A 12,548-nucleotide genomic window follows, 5' to 3' on the forward strand; every position below is an offset into this window, starting at 1 on the left:
AAACTGTAGGACACCTAGCTGGGGTCAGACAGATTTGCTTTGGGGGGGGGGGGGGGGGGGGGGGGGGGGGCGGAAAACCTCCCGCCTGGTAACCACAAGTGAAGTCCTGGTGCGAGTAGCAAAGGGAAGAAAGACATGGGAAGGGGAGAACTGAGTTTTCCCGTTACAGTTGCCTTCACAACAAGTAAGCACTGGGCAAACGTTAAGGTGCATATTTGTTTCACGTATGAGCTGGTTTTCCTCATCGTGACCGAATCTGTCACTCAAGTCTCTTCCTACCTGTAGTTACTGCACCATTTTTTCTCCAGTCTCGGAGCAGGGGAAGTGAGCTAAGAGCCGGCGGGTGACCTGGCCCCAGGGCGGGCCGGCGCCCCGCCATCGTTCCTCCGGGACCACCAGGATCGGGAAAATTGCCCGACAAACATTTGAGGAAGCCTGGAATTTTGGCTCGCAGACTCCGGCTTTCAACAGCAACAACACTGGCTGGAGCTGCCCTTGCGCCTGAAGTTCCAGATAAGGCACGATGGGGTTCCTCTGCGGCCATGAGGCAGGGCGCGCATCAGGGCCTTGCAGGCCACCTCCAGGCGCTGGGGTCAGGCAGGGCTGTGCTCGGTGCATCCCACACTTTCCTCGTAGCCACGGACACAGTGACAAGCTGATGTCTCTCAAGATGAGTTTTTGAGCGACTCCGTCTCGCAGAGTTTCCGTAGTGTAGTGGTTATCACGTTCGCCTCACACGCGAAAGGTCCCCGGTTCGAAACCGGGCGGAAACAAAAGTTTTTTTTTTTCCCCGCTGGTTGATCCCTGACTGGACCCGCGGTTCTTGACTCATTCCTGCCAGAACCCTAAGACTAGTTCAGCAGGCACCTTCGCAGATGTCGGCCCTTGCAGTTTTTTGTTATCTTTTCTGACACTGTAAACTAAATTTTGGCCACTCAGATGAAGTCAGAGATCCTATCCGGATCCCCTGGACCAAGTTCTGACTCAGGGCGGTGTCCTCTGCTCAGGCTCCGGACACTTCAGCGCGGACCGCTAGGGGCTGTCTCCTGCAGAGAACTTGCAAACCTGTATCAAAACCCAGCTATGTGCCTGGGGTTATCTCGCTTTAAGCTGACAGCAGGTATGTTTACTCTGCAGTCCAGAGGAATGAACGGAACATAGATGCAGAGCCAGTGTCCCCACTCACTCTGCTCTCTCACCACTACCAGACCCACCCTTCCTATTTCTATTCTCGTTTTAAGCTGTTCCCATGCATTCAGTACTAAAGTTCCCAGTCATGGAGATGCTTCCTCCTTCCCTCCTGAGTCTTTTCCCACAGGGAATCCTAAAGCCCTAAGGCCCATGGTTCTAAATTAGGGGAAAACAATATTTATTTTCTTTGAATTAAAAGTTATTTTCACACACATTCCTCCCACCCGCATTGGGCAGTTGGCACAGACACTTCTCCAAAGATAGAGGGATAGCTAATAATCATATCTAAAGATATTCCACATCATTAATCATTAGGAAAATGCAAATTTAAAATACAATGAGATATCACTACACATCGCTTGCTCCTTGGAAGGAAAGCTATGACAAACCTAGCTAGACAGCATAGAAAAAGGCAGAACATCACTTTTCCAACAAAAGTCTGTATAGTAAAAGTTATAGTTTTTCTAGTAGTCATGTATGGATATGAGAGTTGTACCATAAAGAAGGCTGAGCACGGAAGAACTGATGCCTTCGAATTGTGCTGCTGGGGAAGACTCTTGAGAGTCCCTTGGACAGCAAGGAGATCAAACCAGTCAATCCTAAAGGAAATCAACCCTGAATATTCGTTGAAAGGACTGTTGCTGAAGCTGAAACTCCAATACTTTGGCCACCTGATTCGAAGAGCTGACTCATTGGAAAAGACCCCAATGCTGGGAAAGATCAAAGACAAGAGGAGAAGAAGCCAGCAGAGGATGAGATGTTTGGATAGCATCACGGATTCAATGGACATGAACGCAAAGGATGGGAAGGACCGGAGTGCCTGGCGTGCTGCAGTCCATGGCGTCACGAAGAGTCAGACATGGCTTAGCAGCTGAACAAAACAACAAATCACACACATGTAAAACAGTGCATATGATACCAGATGTCCAGAATGTGGAGGGACTGGAACACGCATACACTGCTGAGGGGAATGTAAACTGTTACATCCACCTAGGAAAACAGTTAACAATTTCTTGGAAAGTTCAACTACAATGATATGATTCAGCCATTCTAATCCCAGGTATTTACAAGAGAAAATGAAGTGTATGTGCATTGAATTGTATATAAATATTCATAGTAGCTTTATTTATAACAGCCCAAAGCTGGAAACAATACAAATGTCACTCAACAGGTGAAGATAAATTATGATTACATCCAGAAAATGGAATGCTACTCAGGAAACATTATTATTATTACTCTTATGTTGGGGGAAAATTTCAATCAAAAAAGTGTTGTATGATTCCATTTATATAAAATTGTAGAAAATTAAAACTATAATGACAGAAAGCAGATCAGTGATTGCTTGATGAGAGGAAAGACAATGGCAGGCAATAAGTATTAGAAAGGGAAAGTCAGGAAGAGGAAACAATGGATATGTCCACCTTAACTGTGGCAAGGCTGTCATTGTGACTTTCACTGGCCCTAGACACTTTGATCTTCGTGGAACCTCTCATAAAAACTAATGTTTAAGTATTAAAATATTAATGTTTAAATATTTCAGTTCAATCGCTCAGTTGTGTCTGACTCTTTTGTGACCCCATGGAGTGCAGTACGCCTGGCTCCCCTGCCCATCACCAATTCCCAGAGCTTGCTCAAACTCATCTCCGTCGAGTCTGTGATGCCATGCCAACCATCTCATCCTCTGTCATCCCCTTCTCCTGCCTTCCATCTTTCCCAGCATCAGAGTCTTTACCAGTGAGTCAGTTCTTTGCATCAGGTAGCCAAAGTATAAGAGCTTCAGCTTCAGCATCAGTCCTTCCAATGAATATTCCAGTGATTTCCTTTAGGATTGTCAGATATTTTTAATTTAAATTTTATTTATTAATATAGTTTATTTACATATACCACAGATAATTGACTATAGTATATGATTATATAATATATAATTTATTGATTTAAGATATTATACAGCTGCTTTGATATAAGTGGGTAAAGAACCTGCCTGTAAGGCAGGAGACACAGAACACGAAGCTTCCATCCTGGGTCGGGAAGACTCCCTGGAGAAGGACATGGCAACCCACTCCAGTCTTCTTGCCTGGAGAATCCTGTAGCCACAGAAACCTGGAGGGCTACAGTCCAGGGGGTCACAAAGAGTCAGACACGCCTGAGCGACTAAGCATAGTACATTAATATTACATAAAAATGTTTGTAAAATTTTATCATGTTCTTTTGAATTTAAAGGAATTTTTAAAATTAAAACATTTTGAATTAAAAAGGTGACACATTTTTGAAGGTGTATGCCTCCTGTACCTAATGGGCAAGCCAGTCCCCTGTTGTAAACATACATTCACAGATCTATACCTTTTGTCAAAACCTAACAACTTGTACATTTTGAATATGTTCACTTTGTTGTATGTCAAGTATGCCCTAATACAGCTATTAATGATTGTTTTAAAATTTCTCAGAAAAAAAAAAACTCATGTATTTTAAGTCTGTTCTGGATGCTTATACAAATACATATTTTTGTTTCTTATTAAAATTTTTGTATGAAATTAAACTATGTATTCACAACATTGAATAACTTGGGGGTGGACCTTGGGTACAGTGATGATCTCAATTCATTGCCCTTAATTCACATGGATGGGTGCATTCTCCTGCTTTATTTAAGTCAATTTATTACTTTCTTTTATCCTATTCCCTACTTCCACCCCCTCTCTAATGCGTTTGTTATGTATTATGAATTTGTATGTATCCTCATAGGCTGTGTAGTTGCTTTGTGTGTAATTGTTTCCTAATCTCGCATATGTTTTTCACTTAGAATGTGACTTTGGGGTCTACCCAGGTTGCTGTATGCACATTTAGTCTTTGTTTCCAGCTGATGTAAATAATTTCACAGTGGGCACCCACTCATTTTACTTTTCTTCCCCCCATTATAGATACTAGATTGTGACCCACTCCAATGGATGACAGACAATGCAGTCATAGATTCTCTTTTTCTTTTTATTGTGTGTGTGTGTGTGAGTCATTCAGTCGTGTGCCACTCTTCGAAACTGCATAGACTGTAGACTTCCAGGCTCCTCTATCTGTGGAATTCTGGAGTGGGCTGCCATTCTCTTCTCCATGGGAATCTTTCCAACCCAGGGATCAAACCCAGGTCCCCTACATTGCAGTCCCCTACATTCTTTACCACTGAGCCACCAGGGAAGCCCAAATGCTATGTGAATAGCTGTAAATAGAATATAAATTCCGTGTAAATAGTTGCTGGCTTGTAGGAAATTCAAGTTTTGCTTTGGGGAATTTTCTGGAATTTTTTTTTCCAACTATTTTTGATTCTTGGCTAGTTCACTCCAAGAATGTGGAATGCATGGGTAAGAAGGGCCAACTGTATTGTTATAAAACTGTTTGTATTAGTGAGGATGCAGAGACTGCTTATTCTTTACGGCATTGGTTACAAAATTATAATTTTCTTAAATGATAATGAATTGGTTAGTGGTTACCTCATATCAACATGGTAAAGAGTGTAAGCTGTGCCTATGATTTCCAGAGGCATAAGCAAGAAGTGACCAAGTCAAGTTAGTCTCCCTTGTCTTGCAAAATAAGATAAATTAAGCTGCTCAGGAAATTTTCAAAGCCAGTCTTCATTTGTTCTTTATTTTAACAATTTCCCCCCTTCCAGTTTTATTGAGAAATAGTTGACATACAGCACTGTATACGTTTAAGGTGTACAGCACAATGACTTGACATATATATCATGAAATGATTACCGTAATTAATTTAGTGAACATCCATTACCTCATATAGATACAAAATAAGATAACATTAAAATTATGTTTTTTTCCCTTGTGATGAAAACTGTTAGAATTTACTATCTTAAGTAACTTTAATATGTAACATACAGTAGTATTAATTATATTTATCACATTGTACATTACGTCCCTTGTTGTTCAGTCACTCAGTTGTGTCTGACTCTTTGTGACCTCATGGACTCCAGCATGCCCCGCCCTATCCTTCGCTGTCTCCTGGAGCTTACTCAGACTCATGTCCATTGAGTCAGTGATGCCATCTAACCATCATGTCCTCTGTCATATCCTTCTCCTCCTGCCTTCAATCCTTCCCAGCACCAGAATCTTTTCTAATGAGTCTGCTCTTCACATCAGGTGGCCAAAGTATTGGAGCTTCAGCTTTAGCATCAGTCCCTCTAACAAATACTCAGGATTGATTTCCTTTAGAATTGACTGGTTTGATCTCCTTGCAGTTCAAGGGACTCTCGGAGTCTTCTTCAACAGCACAATTCAAAGGCATCAGTTCTTCCATGCTCAGCCTTCTTTATGCTCCAACTCTCACATCCATACATAACTACTGGAAAAACCATAGTTTTGAATAGACAGCTCTGTTGGCAAAGTAATGTCTCTGCCTTTTAATACATTGTCTAGGTTTGTCATAGCTTTTCTTCCAAGAAGCAAGCGTCTTTTAATTTCATGGCAGCAGTCACCATCTGCAGTGATTTTGGAGCCCAAGAAAATAAAGTCTCTCACTGTCTCCATTGTTTCCCCATCTATTTGCCATGAAGTGATGGGACCTGATGCCATGATCTTAGTTTTTTGAATGTTGAGTTTTAAGCCACCTTTTTCATTCTCTTCTTTTTCCTTCATCAAGAAGCTGTTTAATTCCTCATCACTTTCTGCCAGAAGACTGGTGTCATCTGCGTATCTGAGGTTATTGATATTTCTCCCAGAAGTCTTGATTCTAGCTTGTGCTTCATCCAGCTCAGCATTTCTTATGATATACTCTGCATATGAGTTAAATAAGCAGGGCGACAATATACAGCCTTGACATACTCCTTTCCCAATTTGGAACCAGTCTGTTATTCCATATCCGGTTCTAACTGTTGCTTCCTGACCTGCATATTGGTTTCTCAGGAGGTAGGTAAGGTGGTCTGGTAGTCCCATCTCTTTCAGAATTTTCCACAGTTTGCTGTGATCCACACAGTCAAAGGCTTTAGTGTAATCAATGAAGCAGAAGTAGATGTCTTTCTGGAACTCTCTTGTTCTTTCCATGATTCAAGGGATGTTGGCAATTTGATCTCTGGTTCCTCTGCCTTTTGTAAATCCAGCTTTCACGTCTGAAAGTTCTCAGTTCATGTACTGTTGAAGTCTTGGAGAATTTTGAGCATTACATTGCTAATATGTGAGATGAGTGCAATTGTGTTTGAACATTCTTTGGCATTGCCCTTCTTTGGGATTGGAAGGAAAACTGATCCTTTCCATTCCTGTGGCCACTGCTGAGTTTTCCAAATTTGCTGGCATATTGAGTGCAGCACTTTCAAAGCATCATCTTTTAGGATTTTAAATAGCTCAGCTGGAATTCCATCCCCTCCACTACCTTTGTTCATAGTGATGCTTCCTAAGGTCCACTTGACTTTGCACTCCAGGATGTCTGGCACTAGGTGAGTGATCACACCATCATGGTTATCTGGGTCATGTTGATCTTTTTTGTATAGTTGTTCTGTGTATTCTTGCCACCTCTTCTTAATATCTTCTGCTTCTGTTAGGTCCATACGATTTCTGTCCTTTATCGAGCCCATCTTTGCATGAAATGTTCCCTTTGTATCTCTAATTTTCTTGAAGAGATCGCTAGTCTTTCCCATTCTATTGTTTTCCTCTATTTCTTTGCATTGATCACTGAGGAAGTCTTTCTTATCTCTCCCTGCTATTCTTTCGAACTCTGCATTCAGATGGGTGTATCTTTCCTTTTCTCCTTTGCCTTTTGCTTCTCTTCCCTTCTCATCTATTTGTAAGGCCTCCTCAGACAACCATTTTGCCTTTTTGCGTTTCTTTTTCTTGGGGATGGTTTTGATCACCGCCTCCTGTACAATGTCATGAACCTCCATCCACAGTTCTTCAGGCACTCTATCAGATCTAATCCCTTGAATCTATTTGTCACTTTAACTGTATAATCATAAGGAATTTGATTTAGGTCATACCTGAATGGTCTAGTGGTTTTCCCTACTTTCTTCAATTTAAGTCTGAATTTTGCAATAAGGAGTTCATGATCTGAGCCATAGTCATTTCCCAGTCTTGTTTTTGCTGACTGTATAGAGTTTCTCAATCTTCAATTGCAAAGAATATAATCAATCTGATTTCAGTATTGACCATCTGGAGACGTCCATGTGTATTAATTATATTTACCATATTGCACATTATGTCCCTAGTACTTATTTAACTTATAACTGGAAGTTTGTACCCTTTGACCATCTTCACCCAATTCTGCCTCTCCCCAGACTGCAAATCTAATATTTTTCTTTCACTTTAAGTTACTTTAAAAAAATGTTATTTCTAGTTTTGTTTTTTTTTACTTTTTATGCCGGGAGGTGTGGCACGTGGGATCTTAGTTTCCCAATCAGGGATGGAACCTGTGGGCCCTGTATTGGAAGGGTGGAGTCTTAACCACTGACCCACCAGGGAAGTCCCTGATCTTTTTTTCTATTAGTTTGCTTGTTTTGAGGTATATTTGATATACAATACTATGTTAGTTCCTGATGCACAACATATTCTGTGAGAGTCCCTTGGACTGCAAGGAGATCCAACCAGTCCATTCTGAAGGAGATCAGCCCTGGGATTTCTTTGGAAGGAATGATGCTAAAGCTGAAGCTCCAGTACTTTGGCCACCTCATGCGAAGAGTCGACTCATTGGAAAAGACTCTGATGCTGGGAGGGATTGGGGGCAGGAGGAGAAGGGGACGACGGAGGATGAGATGGCTGGATGGCATCACGGACTCGATGTACGTGAGTCTGAGTGAACTCCACGCTGATGGACAGGGAGGCCTGGCGTGCTGCGATTCATGGGGTTGCAAAGAGTAGGACACGACTGAGCGACTGAACTGAACTGAACTGATACACTTCAAAGTGACTACCATCTGTCAACTATACAAAGATACTACATTGTCATTTACTATATTCCCCACACTTAGCATACACAAGCACCACGCTGTTTATTTACACTCCTAATTCATTTACTTTGTAATTGGAAGTTTGTACCACTTAACCTCCCTCACCTATTCCTCTCCCCTTTGGTCTCATTATCAACTTTCTTAGGGTATGAATTTATTTTTATTACTTTTATACATTGTCATCACCGACTCGATGGACGTGAGTCTGAGTGAACTCCGAGAGTTGGTGATGGACAGGGAGGCCTGCCGTGCTGCGATTCATGGGGTCGCAAAGAGTCGGACACGACTGAGCGACTGAACTGAACTGATACATTACCTATTCAATAATTATCAAATGTTTTTAAAATTTAAAAATACCATTAAGACTAAATAGAAAGAAGTGTATGCGACCTAACTTTAAGTGAAAATGTCAGTGGATATTTTGTGTAATGGGTAGCCGAATTCAAGCAGGCTAAAAAGAAAAAGAAAAAGACACACAATATCATGAGAAGAGAGTAGTTACGTAAAGGCGAAGTTATAAACTTTTATTACACAGACAAAGATAGAAACACATTGATACAATTACAAAAACGCGAATTTCTCCAAAAATTAATTGGTAGCGTGATTTCGCCTTCGTACTCCTGGGGGCGTCCAAGCTCCACCTAAGCCCTCCTTCCTCGTTTTTTCCCGAAGGCTCCGAGGACCAGCAGCTGGGCAGCGCGCGAGTCAACCGAGACGCCCCGGGATGCCGGGACAGACCCGAAACCTGGGCCCCTGGGCCCGGCGCGCCGAGGAGGAAGAGGGCCGACTGCGAGGCAGGGACCGTGCACAAAAGCCACTTTGGTCGCCTTAACTGTCCAACCCTAGAACCCTAACCCAGGAGCAGAAGCCTGAGACTTGGGGAAAAAGCGGCCCAGGCTTCCCGGAAGTCTGAGAGGGCCAGTAGCCGCAGCCCGCGCAGGGCCCCGCCAGTACTCCTGCCCGCTCGACTCGGCCCGCGCAGGGCCCCGCCCCGCTCCTGCCCAGGCCTGCCGCGGTCGGGCCTTCCGGCTAGTCAGGCCTGAGTCAGGACTGGAAGGCTGGGAAGGAGCGATATTTCCCGGCAACGGGATCAGCATGACACGGTACCAGCCACGCCACACATCGGTGGGAGGGACATGGAGTACAGCGCAGGCAGCCTCCTGCTGGTGTCCCCAGCTAGGCCCCAGGAGCTGGAAATGACTCGGCCTTGTCCTTGCTCCCAGGCGAGTGGTAAGCCCATAGGTCTGAGCGCTTCTCACTCGTGTGCGTGTTCCAGCCGGGTGCAGTTTACTCCAGCTCCTCCAGCTCCACCCTAATCCCAGTGTTAACTACAGGTTGGCACTTGCCATGGGCACTTGCCATCTACCTCTAAAGGACTAAATCACGTGCTGTTGCAGCTGCTGACCACCAACAGCCCCTGATGTTGAGAGCAGGAAAGGAGAGCGGGAATGAGGCCCTCTGTGCTGGGGTGGGGCGGGGGTGGCGTGGGTGGAGAAAGGAAACTGGCAGGACGGTTCTTTAAATAGATATTTTCAGGAGCCGCTTTTATGAAGCCAGTTCTTTTTTTTTTTTTAATTTACTTTTGGCTGTGCTAGGTCTTTGTTGCTGCACATGGACTTTCTCTAGTTGTGGAGAGCAAGGGTTACTGCTGCTCTTCACCGAGGAGCACCGGCTTCAGTAGTTGCCGAGTGGGTTCAGTAGTTGCCGAGTGGGTTCAGTAGTTGTGGTCCTTGGCATGAGATCCTCCCGGACAAGGGATTGAACCCAGGTTCCCTTCATTGGCAGGCGGATTCTCATCCAATGTACCAGTCTCGTGAACCCAGTTCTTGAATCTCCTCTTATCTAGAAAATCACTGAAATCCTTCACGGTGATGACTGTTTTCCTGATTAGCAGAAAGCTTCATGAGACTAGCAGAAACCTGGAAAAAAATATGCACTCAATTGCATGTATTCCCCTCTCACCAAAATCACGTAGATACTGACATTCCCCCTTGCTTCTTCAGAGCGGTTTCTCAGCGGCGTCTGCGGTGTTGTTTACAGGCTGCAGTCATTTTGCTGTCACAGTAACTTACAATGTCGTTTAACCATTTTAACGATCTTATGAAATAATCATAAGGGTAGTTTTCCAGGTCACACGTCAAAATGTTACAGGTGAGGAAATAAGTTGTAAAGAGACATGCCTGAGTTTCCGTTCTAGTGACGGAGCTAGACCCAGATCCAGGTCATTTATACTGATTGTCCACAAGTCCCTTTTTAAATCAGAGCATCACTTGAGACGAGGCCTACAAAAAATGTACTTTGTCTTGGAGTCCTTGGAGGGGGCGACTGTGAGGTTCCAGTTAAACAAGGGAATGTGAGTGCTAGCCCTACCATGGGAGAGGTGGATTGCCCGGCTTCTGGCAACAAACTGAGGCGGAGGGGAGAGTGAGGCTGGGTACCAGCAGTGCTTCTTGCTGCCTTACTCACAGCTGTTCTGGCTGTAGCCCTAGTAGAACACTCCCAGATATTCTAAAGAAACCCTGAAGGTGGGGCTAGTGCTGGAAGGGCATCTGGGCTTCCCATTTCTGAGGAATGGATTAAAAAACAAAACAAACCAAAAAACCCCTAAGAGTAGGAAGTGAGAACTTGACCCACCATCTGGTTGAATCCAGTCACACTGGGAGTTGTTGGGGGCAGGGTGGATGGAGAGAGGAATGGTTTCCGAATAGATTCAGTTCCCATCTCCTCCCAAGGAAAGACACCTGGACTAGAACAAATATCTTTCGTAGAAGTCTGGGAATGGGACAAGGCAGAGATTTTGCAGCTAAAGGCAAGTGAATGGAGTGGGTCCATGGACCTGAGCAATTACTATCAGGTTGGCTAAAGACCCAACAGAATCAGCTGCAACCTAGCACAGAGTACCTACGGACAAGGCCACCCCAAGACATCTGAGAGCAATAAAGTCCCAGGTGCCAGCCAAAGGGACCTGGGGTTGCCTCCTTTCTCTGCTGCCATGGTAGCACCAGCTTCACCTAGATGCCGCCTGGAGGGGGATCAGAGAGTGTTCTGGTTGTCTACTGCTGTGTAACAAACTATTCCAGAGTCGGGAATTTGGAAAGAGTATGAGGGGAGACACAGTTTATCTCTGCTTCTGAATTTCAGCCGAGAAGACTTGGAGGCCGGAGGGGACTTGATGACTGGGGACTGGAATCATCTGAAAAATTATCTATTTCTGCATAATCACTTTAAAATTTAGTGCCTTAAAATACCAATTTACTATTTCTCATGGTTCAGATGTGAATTCTGCTGGAGCCAGAATGATCAGTTTAGCCTTAAGCCTTTCTCCACATGGCCTTTATCTCTGGCAGAGTAACTGGTCTTCTTACGTGGCATGGAGTAGCAAGAGGGAATGCTTCAACCAAGGCAAGCAGAAGCTACAGATCTGTTAAAGCTCTCCCCTGAAAGTTACATATCAGTACTTCCATTCCATTCTGTTGGTCAAAACAGGTCACGGGGCCAACTTGGATTTAAAGAGAGGGGAAATAGACTCTACCTCTTGAAGGGTAGTTTTCCAGGTCACATTTCAAAAGAGTTTATGGGGTGAGGGATATTGTTGTCATCTTTAGAAACACAGTCACCGCTACTACTTAAACAAGAACAGAGGTTTTTAACTGGACAGTTACATTTTCCCCGTTTCTCCACATCTTGTAGGCTACAGGTTTAAGAACAGGGTAGGTCAATTATAACATAGGCTCTATTTTTTCCTGTGCATTCTTGTTGTTGTTCAGTCACTAAGTCATGTCTGACTCTTCAGCCCTGTGAACTGCAGCATGACAGGCTTCCCTGTCCTTCACTGTCTCTGGGAGTTTGCTCAAACTCATGTCCATTGAGTCAGTGATACCATCCAACCATCTCATCCTCTGTTGCCCGCTTCTCCTTGTGCCCTCTCTGAATGTAATGAGTAAATTGTGAGCCACTACACATGTACAAGCTAGATGTAAAAAAGGCAGAGGAACAAGAGATCAAATTGCCAACACCAACTGGCTCATAGAAAGAGCAAGAGAATTCTTGAAAAACATCTATTTCTGCCTCATTGACTCCACTAAAGCCTTTAAATGTGTGGATCACAAGGCAGAGGAAAATTCTGTAGAAAATTCTTAAAGAGATAGGAATACTAGATCACCTGACCTGCCTCCTGAGAAAGCTGTATGCAGGTCAAGATGCAACAATTAGAACCAGACATGGAAAATGGACTGGTTCCAAATTGGGAAGGGAGTATGTCAAAGCTGTATATTGCCACTCTGTTTTTTTTAACTTATATACAGAATACATCATGCGAAATGCCAGGCCGGATTAATCACAAGCTGGAATCAAGACTGCCAGGAGAAATATCAATAACCTCAGAAATGCAGATGACACCCTAATGGCAGAAAACAAAGAGGAACTAAAC

General features: G+C 43.8%; 1 protein-coding gene and 1 non-coding gene across 3 annotated transcripts in view; both read left to right on the forward strand.

Annotated features, from left to right (window-relative positions):
- Positions 1 to 700: 700 nt before the first annotated feature.
- Positions 701 to 773, forward strand: TRNAV-CAC. The gene has a single exon. It is a non-coding gene; the product is annotated as a tRNA-Val (tRNA).
- Positions 774 to 8,833: 8,060 nt separating this feature from the next.
- The window catches only part of CFAP126 (cilia and flagella associated protein 126), a 28,349-nt gene continuing 24,634 nt past the window's right edge, over positions 8,834 to 12,548 (forward strand). For both annotated transcript variants that reach the window (XR_005719268.1, XM_040230028.1), the window contains exon 1: positions 8,834 to 9,349. Coding sequence is in view for 1 of the 2 variants with exons in the window: in XM_040230028.1 (XP_040085962.1) it covers positions 9,256 to 9,349 (94 nt within the window). In the remaining variant the exon portion in view is untranslated. The remainder of the gene's footprint in view (positions 9,350 to 12,548) is intronic.

Source organism: Oryx dammah, unplaced genomic scaffold, assembly GCF_014754425.2.
Source record: "Oryx dammah isolate SB20612 unplaced genomic scaffold, SCBI_Odam_1.1 HiC_scaffold_28, whole genome shotgun sequence".
Classification (NCBI taxonomy): Eukaryota; Metazoa; Chordata; class Mammalia; order Artiodactyla; family Bovidae; genus Oryx; species Oryx dammah.